The 12,436-nt window shown below is 50.8% G+C and overlaps 1 protein-coding gene across 3 annotated transcripts in view; it reads left to right on the forward strand.

Annotated features, from left to right (window-relative positions):
• AHCYL2 (adenosylhomocysteinase like 2) overlaps positions 1 to 11,413 on the forward strand; it is a 69,986-nt gene extending 58,573 nt beyond the window's left edge. For all 3 annotated transcript variants that reach the window (XM_085081315.1, XM_085081334.1, XM_085081325.1), the window contains exons 9-17: positions 212 to 275; positions 2,251 to 2,339; positions 4,205 to 4,275; positions 5,055 to 5,149; positions 6,133 to 6,231; positions 6,762 to 6,830; positions 6,911 to 6,989; positions 7,852 to 7,972; positions 8,842 to 11,413. In XM_085081315.1, the coding sequence (XP_084937441.1) occupies positions 212 to 275; positions 2,251 to 2,339; positions 4,205 to 4,275; positions 5,055 to 5,149; positions 6,133 to 6,231; positions 6,762 to 6,830; positions 6,911 to 6,989; positions 7,852 to 7,972; positions 8,842 to 8,848 (694 nt within the window). In that variant the 3' untranslated portion in view covers positions 8,849 to 11,413. The remainder of the gene's footprint in view (positions 1 to 211; positions 276 to 2,250; positions 2,340 to 4,204; positions 4,276 to 5,054; positions 5,150 to 6,132; positions 6,232 to 6,761; positions 6,831 to 6,910; positions 6,990 to 7,851; positions 7,973 to 8,841) is intronic.
• The last annotated feature ends 1,023 nt before the right edge of the window (positions 11,414 to 12,436 follow it).

A 12,436-nucleotide genomic window follows, 5' to 3' on the forward strand; every position in this document is an offset into this window, starting at 1 on the left:
CAGAATCATTAATTAATTAATAACTAAATTAATTAACAAAATCACCTCCATCCTTAAAAAAGGAAAAAAAAATCAGATTTTAGGCATTTTTTGGGTCTTCCCTGCCTTTGGAATTCCCGTGGGTGTCAGGGGAGCAGGATCATTAATTAATTAATTAATCCAGGAGTTAATTCTGATCTTTAATTGTGATTTTTTCCCCATTTTTCTTCAGCCTGAAGAGGACAACAGACATGATGTTTGGAGGGAAGCAGGTGGTGGTTTGTGGCTATGGGGAGGTAAGGAGGAAGAATTTCCCCATTTTTCCCACTGGGAATTCCACTTTATTATTAAATCAATTTATTCTCCTCTTTGTGGTAAAAGAGATGCCAAAGATGAATCCTAAAAAAAAAAAAATTTAAAAAATCAAATATTCAGAATATCTTAAATACCTGAATATTGACATCTCCAGATATTGATTTGTCATTATCTTTATTATCTATAAATTATTGTAAATTTATAATAATTTATTGTAATTTATAATTTATTGTTATCTTTATTATGATCTTTAATTTAATATTTTATCCAATAACCTGAGAATTCCATACTCCAGGGATGGAATTTTTGCTCCAATCCTGGAATTTTACTCCAGGAATGGAATTTATTCCATTTAATCCATATCCAAACCTGGGAATTCTGAGCTCCAGGAATGCAATTTAACCCATTTATTCCATGTCCAAATTTTGGTGGTTTTAGTGCCTCAGGTTGCTCCAAATTTGGGAATTCCATATTCCAGGAATGGAATTTCTTCTCCAAATCTGGGAATTTTGTGCTCCAGGAATGGAATTTAATCCATTTATTCCATGTCCAAATGTTGGGATTTTTAGTGTCTCTCTGATCCAAGTCTCAGGTTGCTCCAAACCTGGGAATTCTGAGCTCCAGGAATGGAATTTATTCCCTTTAATCCATGTCCAAACCTGGGAATTCCATACTCCAGGAATGGAATTTAACCCATATAATCCATTTAATCCCAAACCTTGGGGATTTTAGTGCCTCAGGTTGCTCCAAATCTGGGAATTCCATACTCCAGGAATGGAATTTTTGCTCCAAACCTGGGAATTCTGTGCTCCAGGAATGGAATTTAATCCATTTATTCCATGTCCAAATTTTGGGGTTTTTAGTGTCTCTCTGATCCAAGTCTCAGGTTGCTCCAAACCTGGGAATTTTGTGCTTCAGGAATGGAATTTTTTGCTCCAAATCTGGGAATTCCATGCTGCAGGAATGGAATTTAATCCATTTATTCCATGTCCAAATTTTGGTGTTTTTAGTGCCTCAGGTTGCTCCAAACCTGGGAATTCCATACTCCAGGAGTGGAATTTAACCCATTTAATCCATGTCCAAATTTTGGGGTTTTTAGTGTCTCATATTGCTCCAATCCCAGGAATTCCATATTGCAGAAAGGGAATTTAATCCATGAAATCTATGTCCAAACTTTGGGGTTTTTAATGCCTCAGGTTGCTCCAAATGTGGGAATTCCATATTCCAGGAATGGAATTTTTGCTCCAAATCTGGGAATTCTGAGCTCCAGGAATGGAATTTATTCCATTTAATCCATGTCCAAATTTTAGTGGTTTAGTGTCTCTCTGATCCAAGTCTCAGCTTGCTCCAAACCTGGGAATTTTGTGCTCCAGGAATGGAATTTTTGCTCCAAACCTGGGAATTCCATGCTGCAGGAATGTAATTTAACCCATTTATTCCATGTCCAAATTTTGGTGGTTTTAGTGCCTCAGGTTGCTCCAAACCTGGGAATTCCATACTCCAGGAATGGAATTTAACCCATTTAATCCACATCCAAATTTTGGGGATTTTAGTGCCTCAAGTTGCTCCAATCCCAGGAATTCCATATTCCAGGAATGCAATTTATTCCGTTTAATCCATGTCCAAACTTTGGGGTTTTTAGTGCCTCAAGTTGCTCCAAACCTGGGAATTCCATACTCCAGGAGTGGAATTTTACCCATTTAATCCATGTCCAAATTTTGGGGATTTTAGTGTCTCTCTGATCCAAGTCTCAGGTTGCTCCAATCCCAGGAATTCTGTGCTCCAGGAATGGAATTTCTGCTCCAAATCTGGGAATTCTGAGCTCCAGGAATGCAATTTTCACTCCAATCCCAGGAATCCCACCCTCCAGCCCTCCAATTCCTTCCACCCCAAACTCCCATCCCAAACTCTGCCTCTCCATTCCCAAATTCCCACTGCAATTCCCAATTTTCCCAGGTGGGCAAAGGCTGCTGTGCTGCTCTCAAGGCCATGGGCTCCATCGTGTATGTCACTGAGATCGACCCCATCTGCGCCCTGCAGGCCTGGTGAGCTCAGCAGCCAGGGAATTTGGGGTTTTTTGTGGGAAAAACATGGGATTTGGGGTTTTTTGTGGGAAAAACATGGGATTTGGGGGTTTTTTATGGGAAAAAACATGGGATTTGGGGTTTTTTTCCTGAAAAAAACGGGGAAATTGGGGTTTTTTCCTGAGAAAATCAGGGAAATTTGGGGTTTTTTCCTGAGAAAAACCAGGGAAATTGGGGTTTTTATGGGAAAAACATGGGATTTGGGGTTTTTTCCTGAAAAAAATGGGGAAATTGGGTTTTTTTCCTGAGAAAATCAGGGAAATTCGGGGGTTTTTCCTGAGAAAATCAGGGAAATTTGGGGGTTTTTCCTGAGAAAACCAGGCAAATTGGTTTTTGTTCCTGGGAAAACTGGGGAAACTGAGGGTTGTTTCTGGGAAAAGCAGGGGTTTTGGGGTGTTTTTTCCTGGGAAAAGCAGGGAATTCAGGTTTTTTCCCAGGAAAACCACAAGATTTGGGGTTTTTTCCCCAGGAAAACCAGGGAATTTGGGTTTTTTTCCTGGGAAACCACAGGATTTGGGTTTCTTCCCTGGGAAAACCAGTGGATTTGGGGTTTCTTCCTGGGAAAACCAGGGAAATGGGTTTTTGTTCCTGCGAAAACTGGGGAAATTTGGATTTTTTCCTGGGAAAACCATGGGATTTGGATTTTTTTCCTGAGAAAACCGGGCAAATTTGGGGTTTTTTCCTGGGAAAAACCAGGGAAATTGGGGGTTTTTTTCCAGGAATACCATGGGATTTGGGGTTTTTTCATGAGTAAATCAGGGAAATGGGGTTTTTTCCTGAGGAAACCGGATAAATTTGGGGTTTTTTCCTGGGAAAAACAGGGGAATTGTGGTTTTTTCCTGGGAAAAAAAGGGGGTTTGGGTTTTTTCCCAGGAAAACAGAGGGATTTGGGATTTTTCCCAGGAAAACCACAGCCAGAACCCCTCAGTGGTGATCTTTCCTTCCTGGGAAAACCAGGGGATTTGGGATTTTTTCCTGGGAAAAAAAGGGGTTTGGGTTTTTTCCTGAGAAAACCAGGGGATTTGGGGTTTTTTTTCCTGGGAAAACCACGGGATTTAGGATTTTTTCCTGGGAAAATGACAGGATTTGGGTTTTTTCCCAGAAAAACTGAGGGACTTAGGTTTTTTTCTGGGAAAATCACAGGATTTGGGGGTTTTTTCTGGGAAAATCACGGGATTTAGGATTTTTTCCTGGGAAAAACGACAGGATTTGGGTTTTTTCCCTGGGGAAACCAAGGAATTTGGGATTTTTTTTCCCAGGAAAACCAGGGGGTTTGGGTTTTTCCCTGGGAATTTTAGGAATTTTATCCTTTTCCCAGCTCTGCACGAGGCAGCTGCTGCACGTGGCTCCTCTCAGGAGAATTGGGGGAAAAAATCAGGAAATTGGGACATTCAGCAGAAAAAAAAAAGGATTTTTTTTTATAGTAACGAGGATTTTGCAGCTTGGGAGAAACACAGGAAGGAATTCTGGGGAGGATTGGTGACAAATCCCAAAAAAACTTCTGTCCTGGTTATCCCTGAGCTCACCTGGCTGGGGAAATGTGGATTTTGGGATCAGTGGGGTTTTTGGGGTGTTTTTTTGGGGTGATCCAAATCCCACAGGTGAATCCACAACTCCTGGATGTTCCTGGCAGGAGGAACAGCTTGAAAAAAAAACCCAAAAATCGGGTGGAGAATTGGGGTTTGCAGATAAAAACCCCAAAATCTCTTCTCACTTCTCCTCCCAATCATCCCAAATCCTCCAGAATTTCCCAGTGTCCTGATTTTTGGGGTTTGGGGAGTTCAGGTTGGGATTTTGGGGTGACTTTTCCCTGTTTTCCCTCTCAGCATGGATGGATTTCGGCTGGTGAAGCTCAACGAGGTCATCAGGCAGGTGGACATTGTGATCACCTGCACAGGTATGGGGCAGGAGGGATTCACCCCAAAATCTGCCCCAAATCAGCCCCTTGGTGGGGGATTTGGGGTCTGTGGGGGATTTGGGATTTATGGGGGATCTATGGGGGATTTGGGGTTTATAAGGGATTTGGGGTTAATGGGGCTTTGGAGTTAATAGGGGATTTGGGGTTTATAAGGGATTTGGGGTTAATGGGGCTTTGGGGTTAATAGGGGATTTGGGGTTTATAAGGGATTTGGGGTTAATGGGAGGTTTGGGATTTATGGGGATTTGGGGTTAATGGGGATTTGGGATCTATGGGGGATTTGGGGTTAATGGGGACTTATGGGGGATTTGGGGTTAATGGGATTTAGGCTTATGGGGGTTTGGGGTCTATGGGGGATTTGGGGTTTATGGGAGATTTATGGGGATTTGGGGTTTATGGGGATTTATGGGGGTTGGGGTTAATGGGGATTTGGGATCTATGGGGGATTTGGGGTCAGTGGGGGTTTGGGGTTAATGGGATTTATGGGGATTTGGGGTTTATGAGGGATTTGGGGTTAATGGGGAGTTGGGGCTTGTGGGGATTTGGGGTCTATGGGGGATTTGGGATCTATGGGGGATTTGGGGTTTTGGAGGGTTTGGGGTTTATGGGGGATTTGGGGTTAATGGGAGGTTTGAGGTTAATGGGGGATTTGGGGTTTATGGGGGGTTTGGGGTTTATGGGAATTTGGGGATTTATGGGGTTCATGAGGGATTTGGGATCTATGGGGGATTTGGGATTTATGGGATTTTTCCCTGCAGGGAACAAGAACGTGGTGACCAGGGAACATCTGGACAGGATGAAGAACAGCTGCATCGTCTGCAACATGGGACACTCCAACACCGAGATCGACGTGGTGAGCGGGGCTGGGGACGGGATTTGGGGTGATTGGTTTGGGGTGATGGGGTTTGGGGTGATTGGTTTGGGGTGATGATATTTAGGGTGATTATGTTTTACAATGTTGGCCTTTTGGGGTGATGATATTTAGGGTGACATGTTTGGGGTGATGGTGCTTTGTGGTACTGATTTTTCACGGGGATGATGGTTTGGGGTGATGATGTTTTATGGTCATGGTGTTTTGGGGTGATGATGGTTTAGGGTGATGGTTTGGGGTGGTGGTGTTTTGCAGTAAGGGTGTTTTATGGCAGTGGTGTTTGGGGTGATGATGTTTTAGGGTGACAGTATTTGGGGTGATGGTGTTTTAGGGTGATGGTGTTTGGGGTGATGTGTTTGGGGTGACAGTATTTGGGGTGATGGTGTTTTAGGGTGGTGGTGTTTGGGGTGACATGTTTGGGGTGATGGTGTTTTGCAGTATGGTTTTTTATGGTGATGATATTTTAGGGTGCTGGTATTTGGAGCGATGGTGTTTTAGGGTGATGGTGTTTTATGGCAATGATCTTTTGGGGTGATGGTGCTTTGGGATAATGGTGTTATGGCATTTTGAGGTGATGATGCTGTGAGGTGATTGGGGTGATGATGGTTTGGGGTGATGGTGTTTGGGTTGATGTTTTGGGATGATGGTGTTTGGGTTGATGATGTTTTAGGGTGATGATGGTTTGGGGTGATGGTGTTTTGGGGTGATGGAGTTTTGGGGTGATGGTGTTTAGGGGTGATGCTGTTTGGGGTGATGGTGTTTGGGATGATGTTTTAGGGTGATGGAGTTTTGGGGTGACAGTGTTTGGGAGGATGATGTTTTACGGTGATGATGTTTGGGATAATGATGTTTAGGGGTGACAGTGTTTGAGGTGATGGTGTTTGGGGTGATGGTGTTTTATCCCATTTTTATCTCATTTTTATCCCATTTTGATCCTGTTTTATCCCATTTTATCCCGTTCCCAGGCCAGCCTGCGCACACCCGAGCTGACGTGGGAGAGGGTGAGATCCCAGGTGGATCATGTCATCTGGCCGGACGGGAAGAGGATTGTGCTGCTGGCAGAGGTGAGGGAATCATGGAATTGTGCCATGGAATCATGGAATGGGCCATGGAATCATGGAATCATGGAATCATGGAATGATTTCAGGTGGAAAAGCCCAGCCATTCCCACCACTGCCAATGTCCCCAAGTGCCACATCCACAGGACTGTGAAATCCCAATAAGGATGGGAATTCCAACACTGCCAGTGCCTGACCACCTTTTCCATGAAGGAATTTCCCAAAATCCAGCCTGAGGCTGTTCCCTCTTCTCCTGTCCCTGTTCCCTGGAGCACAGCCTGACCCCCTGGCTGTCCCCTCCTGTCCCCTCCCTGTGCAGAGCCACAAGGTCCCCCTGAGATCCTGGGATGAAGAAAAGCTCCCATATTTTAATTTATCCCACTGCGGGGCATTTCCCACAGGGAGATTTTCACTTCCTCAGGGCAGCCAGCACCCTGGGGTCAGTGCAGGTGACAAAGAATGTGTCACCTCAGCTGGGACACCTTCTGGTTCCTGTGCCTCCTGCAGGGTCACAAACACCACATTTTGCTTCCCAGGGCCGCCTGCTGAACCTGAGCTGCTCCACTGTCCCCACCTTCGTCCTGTCCATCACTGCCACCACGCAGGTGAGCAGGGCTGGGGCTGGAGGAGGGCAGGCTGTGCTCCGGGGGACAGCGGGGACAGACTGACCCGAGTGTCCCCGCAGGCGCTGGCTCTGATCGAGCTCTACAACGCTCCCGAGGGACGCTACAAGCAGGACGTGTATTTGCTGCCGAAAAAAATGGGTAACAGCCTGCAGCTGCCTTCCCTGGGGCTTGGGAGGGGACAGCCGGGAGGGGACACCGGGCTGTGGCACTGGCACAGCCGGGAGGGGGCACTGTCACAGCTGGGCTGTGTCCCTGTCACTGCTGGGAGGGGCGACAGGGCAGGGCTGTGGCACTGTCACAGCTGGGGGGTGACACTGGGCCAGACTATGTCACTTTCACAGCCGGAAGGTGGCACTGGGCTGGGCTGTGGCACTTTCACAGCCTGGAGGTGGCACTGTCACAGCCAGGAGGTGACAGTGGACCAGACTATGTCACTGTCACAGCCGGGAGGGGGCACTGTCACAGCCGGGAAGTGGCACTTTCACAGCCGGGAGGTGACACCAGGCCAGGCTCAGGGTCCCCCAGCAGCTCCTTCCCTGGCTCTGGGACACATCCCAGTGCAGGGATTGTCCCCCGGGAATTCTGCAGTGGAGCTGCTCCATCCCACCCAGCAGAGCTCCACCCTGGGGACACAGCTGCTCCATCCCACCCAGCAGAGCTCCACCCTGGGGACACAGCAGCTCTATCCCACCCAGCAGAGCTCCACCATGGGGACACAGCAGCTCTATCCCACCCAGCAGAGCTCCACCCTGGGGACACAGCAGCTCCATCCCACCCAGCAGAGCTCCACCCTGGGGACACAACACAGCCACACCAACCACCCTTAGGCCGCAGAACGGGTTTTTGGGTGGGAATTGGGGTTTTTGAGGCAGGGGTGGCTTGTCACCCCTCGGCGTGAGGTGTCACCTGCCGGAGCTGTCGGGTGGCTCCTGGCCCAGCCCTTGGGGACTCGTTCTGCCATCCTGGCTGTCCTAAGGAGCCCTGTCCTCCTGTCCCCCAGACGAGTACGTGGCCAGCCTGCACCTGCCCACCTTCGACGCACACCTGACGGAGCTGACGGACGAGCAGGCCAAGTACCTGGGGCTCAACAAGAATGGACCCTTCAAACCCAACTACTACAGGTGCCCCTGGGGACACAGGGGACACAGGGGACACAGGGGACAGGGTTTGACCCCACAGGGAACATTCTGCAGTTCCCACTGCAGAGCAGGAGGGTTCGGCGTGGTTGGAGCTGTGACAGCAGCGTTTGGCAGGACAGGAGCCCTCGGTGTGTGGCAGCAGCTGTCACCCAGACATGGCAGATGCCACAGCGGTGCCACCAGCTCGGTGGTGGCTTTATTTTTAAAGTTTGACAGAGGATGAGGTGGCACAGAGCAGCCTCAGCCCTGGGCTGCTCTCACAGCTCCTTCCTGAGCACGGGCTGGGCAGATCCCCCAAAATAATAATGATTTTCAGTAGGACCCCTTGGATCCCTTCCCTTCCCACATTTCTCAGCCAGCACTGCCATGGATTTCCACCATGGAAATGAGATGGCTTTGCACAAATGTGGATCAGTGTGTTGGGAGGGTTTCCCCAGATCCTTTTTGTGGAGGAAAAGGGATTTTCTTGGCAGGCAGAGAGCAGTGCTGCACCACAGCACTCCCACTTTGGGGATTACTGGGTTTTCCCACATCCTGAGCTTTTTTTTTCCCCTGCAAACTCCTGGTGTTTCCCCATGGCTGTGCAGGAATTCCCTCTGGCTCAGCTCTCTAGCCTGATTTCAGTGTCTGGTGCTGCCCAGCTGTGTGGGGAGCGAGGTTTGGAGAGTTTGGGATCCACTGAGGGTCACAGGAATTCCCTGCACTGAGGAGGAGCCACAACCCTCAAACCTCCTGTGGTCACCTCGGAGGCAGCGAGGACCATATCCCTTCCTCAGTTCCCCCTCCCAAAATCCCCTCTCAGGGAAGGACAGCTTCCCCTCTCACCAATCCCACCTTCCCCTCTTTTCCAGATACTGAGTTCCTGCCGCTGCGTCCTGAGAACTCGCGAGGAACAGCAACAACCACCCGAGTCTTTTCTCAACTACTGTACAGGATGAAACCGCGCAAGCTTCCCACGCTAGAGCCGGGCTTGCTGCCATAGTCGACCGTGTGTTTTTAGGTTATTTATTTATTAAATTAGAATACTGTTCATGTGGCCTCCGCCACTGGTGTTCGTCCTGCCGCGGGACTGGGAGACGGTGGATTTTTCTCTTTCCGTTCCTTTCATTTCTCTCTCTGGGTTCGTTCTTTCGCGGGGCTGGGAGGACGGGGAAGGCTGGAAGGAGGAAGCTGCTGGAATCGAGCTGTGGAATATCCCTTATCCCTGATCACCCCGGGAGTCGCTTTTGGGTTCCTCTGTGATTTCCTGGCAGCCGGGAAACCTCTCCAGCTGTTGGACAGCGAAGCCAAAAACCTCGATGTGGCAACCCAGCCGGGAGCCCCTGGGGAATCTGGCTGGAGAAGATTCCACACTCTCTGTGTGCTGCAGAAGTGCCCAGCTGGGAGCCTCGCCTTAGCCCTGCCAGGAGCTGCTGGGAGAGCTCCAAGGGAGAGCTCCGAGGGAGAGCTCTGAGGAGCAGAGCCCTGAGGAGCTGAGCTCTGAGGAGCCCCGAGGAGCCAAGCCCCGAGGAGCTGAGCCCCGTGGAGCAGAGCCCCGTGGAGCAGAGCTCCAAGGAGCAGAGCCCTGTGGAGCAGAGCCCCGTGGAGCTGAGCCCCATGGAGCTGAGCCCCGTGGAGCCCTGGGGAGCAGAGCCCCAGGAGCCTCAACCACAGCCCCGAGGAGCCTCAGCCCAGCGCCACCACCTCGGCCGCAGTCCCGCGGTGTTTTCCTGCTGCTTTTGTTCCGAGTGCCAACCAACCTCCATGGATGAACCAAAGCCATGTTCCCAAGGGCCTCGCCGCCCATGCTGCTCACGCGCCGGCAGCTCTTCCCAAGCCAAGCGGAGCTCGCCGGCCATCCCGGCTGGGAGGACCCAGGTCCTTCTCCAGCTGAATTTCGGTCCTCACTGGAAACGTTTGGAGTTTTGTTTTCTGGTCAGATGTGGGTGAATCCAGAAATCCCCCTGTGGAATGTACGAGGAGCGACCCCACGGATTCTGTGTGAGGGAGGAGCTCAGTGTCACTAAAACCCTGCGGTCACCTCGGATCTCGATGTGTCAGAGGTGATGGAGAATAAATCTGCCCGAGTTTGATCCCAGGATGTCCCAGCTGGGCACAGGACAGCGTGACCCTGACCAAGGTGAATCCCCAAGTCTTGGTGTCTCACCGGAGTCGCTTTCATCCTCACGTGGAGAACGTGATCCTTCTAAAATGAACCTGCCCAGCCCCTGAGCACAGCAGGAACACCTTTGTTGTGCTCCTGCTTCGCTTCCCGAGCCTCCCGTGGGCTGCAGATCTGTGTTCTGCCCTCCTGGGCTCCTCTGCCATCACCCAGAACTCTTTGGCAGCTCATTCACGCACAAGGAAGGGAAATGGAATTGCAGCCTCAGTGGCTGAGTCCTTCCCACGGCTCTCGAGGGATTCCCAGTCAGGTCAACCACGAGCCGCTCGCCTTCGGAGAAAATGTTCCCATGTGCCAGTTTGTTCCGAGTTTGTCTTTGAAATCTCTCAAAACCTGGAAGGAAAACCTTGAGGAGACCTTGAGGAAGCCTTGGGAAGGTGTCAGGGCTTGGAGAAGGCTCTGAGGAGCCCTTCAGGCCTTGAGAAGCTTCCCTGCCAACTGATCGCCAACCGCAGACTCGAAATGATCTCTGCTCCTTAATTTTACCCACAGCCTGAGATTTTATGGGAAGAGTGCCCTGAGCTGTTTGCAACATCCCACCCAGGTGTTTCTCCCCGAGTTCCTGCTGCTCTCCAGAGAGCCAAGCACAGGATCTGCTCCTGGCCCGGGTGGGATGCAGCTTTGTGGGGCAGAGCAGCTTTGGGAAGAGCAGCAATCCCAACCCCACTGCAGCCACTTCCCCCCTGGGAAAGCCCTTCTGCCCCAAAGCCATCGCTTGTGCTGCTCTGCTCAGCCCTGGGTCCCTCCCTGCCCACTTTTAAACCCTTTTTAACTTCCAGGTAGATAGGAGGGGAAAAAAAATATATATATTAATACTAAAATCCCAACTGGCTTTCCCCACCTCGATTTTTAAAGCTCTTCTCCATGTTCTGCTTCTCCTGTAAAAGCTTTTTGGCTCGCTTGGCTTTTTTTCCCTAATCAACCTGGAATCATATCTTATGATCATCTCTAAATTAAACGTGTAATGGGGTTTGGTTTCTTTTATCTTTTTTTTTTTGGTTTTTTTCTTTAATGTAACACATTTTTCAAGACTTAGGAAAAAGGAGATTTTAGGTAACACCAGCAAAATCGTATAAAGGAAATGAATTCTGCTCTGAACTTTAGAGATAATGAGACAAAACCCATCAGCAGCGAGGAAACGAAAACGTCGCAACCGTAACATTTCAAAAGGATGTTTTAAATATTAATGTCTGAGTGATTGTATTAGATCAGCAATAAAGACTCTGTAATCTCAAAACACGAATAAAACATTGGAAAACTCAGCTTCTCCTGAGCGTCCTTGGGGTCAGGCGGGGATTTGGGGACGAGGATTTGGGGACAAGGATTTGGGGACAAGGAGGGCTCTGGGATGGGGATGGGGTGGGAGCATTGTCCCCAAAGCGGTGGCCTCGAGCTCCCCTCGTGTCCCCATAGTCCCAGCGGGGAATTATCGAGCCAGGCTGTGTCCCTGGGGCAGCCGGAGCTGTTTTGGCTCCCGCGGTGCCCTTGGGGAAGCTTTGCCGGAGCGATCCCGTTATCTCCTCTCGCTGCCGGGAGGAATTCCGACCGCAGCCCTTGGGGTTTCCGGTTTCCCGGTGGCTGTGAAGGGGTGAGGGACACGAGTGGCACCGGGATGGAGCAGCCGGGATGTCCCACCCCAAAACAGCTGCTCCCCCATGTTGGGAGGGGGAATGGGAATCTGCTCCTCCCACTGCTGTACAGGTGTCTGGGAGCTGCTCGGGACCAAAATGGGGACAACGGGGTTTGGGCAGCTCCACTCAGCGGGGCATTCTGGGGACCTGCAGCCCCCCAGGCGTCCCCTGGCCCCTCCATGGCCACCTCCATGTCACCCCATGGGCACCTCTGGCAGCACCAGCGCCTGCCCTGCTGCCCGCGCTCAGCGCTCCGGGGACACTGCTGATGGTGGCAGCGCCAGGACACCCCAGCGTTCCCTGTTCCCAGCACCCCATGACACCCCAGCGTTCCCTGTTCCCATCACCCCAGGGACACCCCATAACCCTCATCCCGCCATTCCCTGTTCCCAGCGCCCCAGGACACCCCTTATTCCCCCATCCCGCCATCCCGCACTCCCAGCACCCCAGGACACCCCATAACCCCCTCAATCCCATCCCCTCCCCGTGTCCCCGTTCCCAATCCCCATCCCGAGGGACCCCCGGCCTCCCCCGTTACCCCTGGCCCCGCCCCTCCCCGCCTCGGACCAATGGCGATGCGGGGGTGTGTCACGGGGCCACGCCCCGCTGCTCAGCGAGCCAATGGGAGCTCAGGGGGCGGGTCGGGGGCGGGGC

The sequence above is a fragment of the Lichenostomus cassidix genome, chromosome 1Aa (genome assembly GCF_008360975.1).
Source record: "Lichenostomus cassidix isolate B80296 chromosome 1Aa, HeHo_3.0, whole genome shotgun sequence".
Classification (NCBI taxonomy): domain Eukaryota; kingdom Metazoa; phylum Chordata; class Aves; order Passeriformes; family Meliphagidae; genus Lichenostomus; species Lichenostomus cassidix.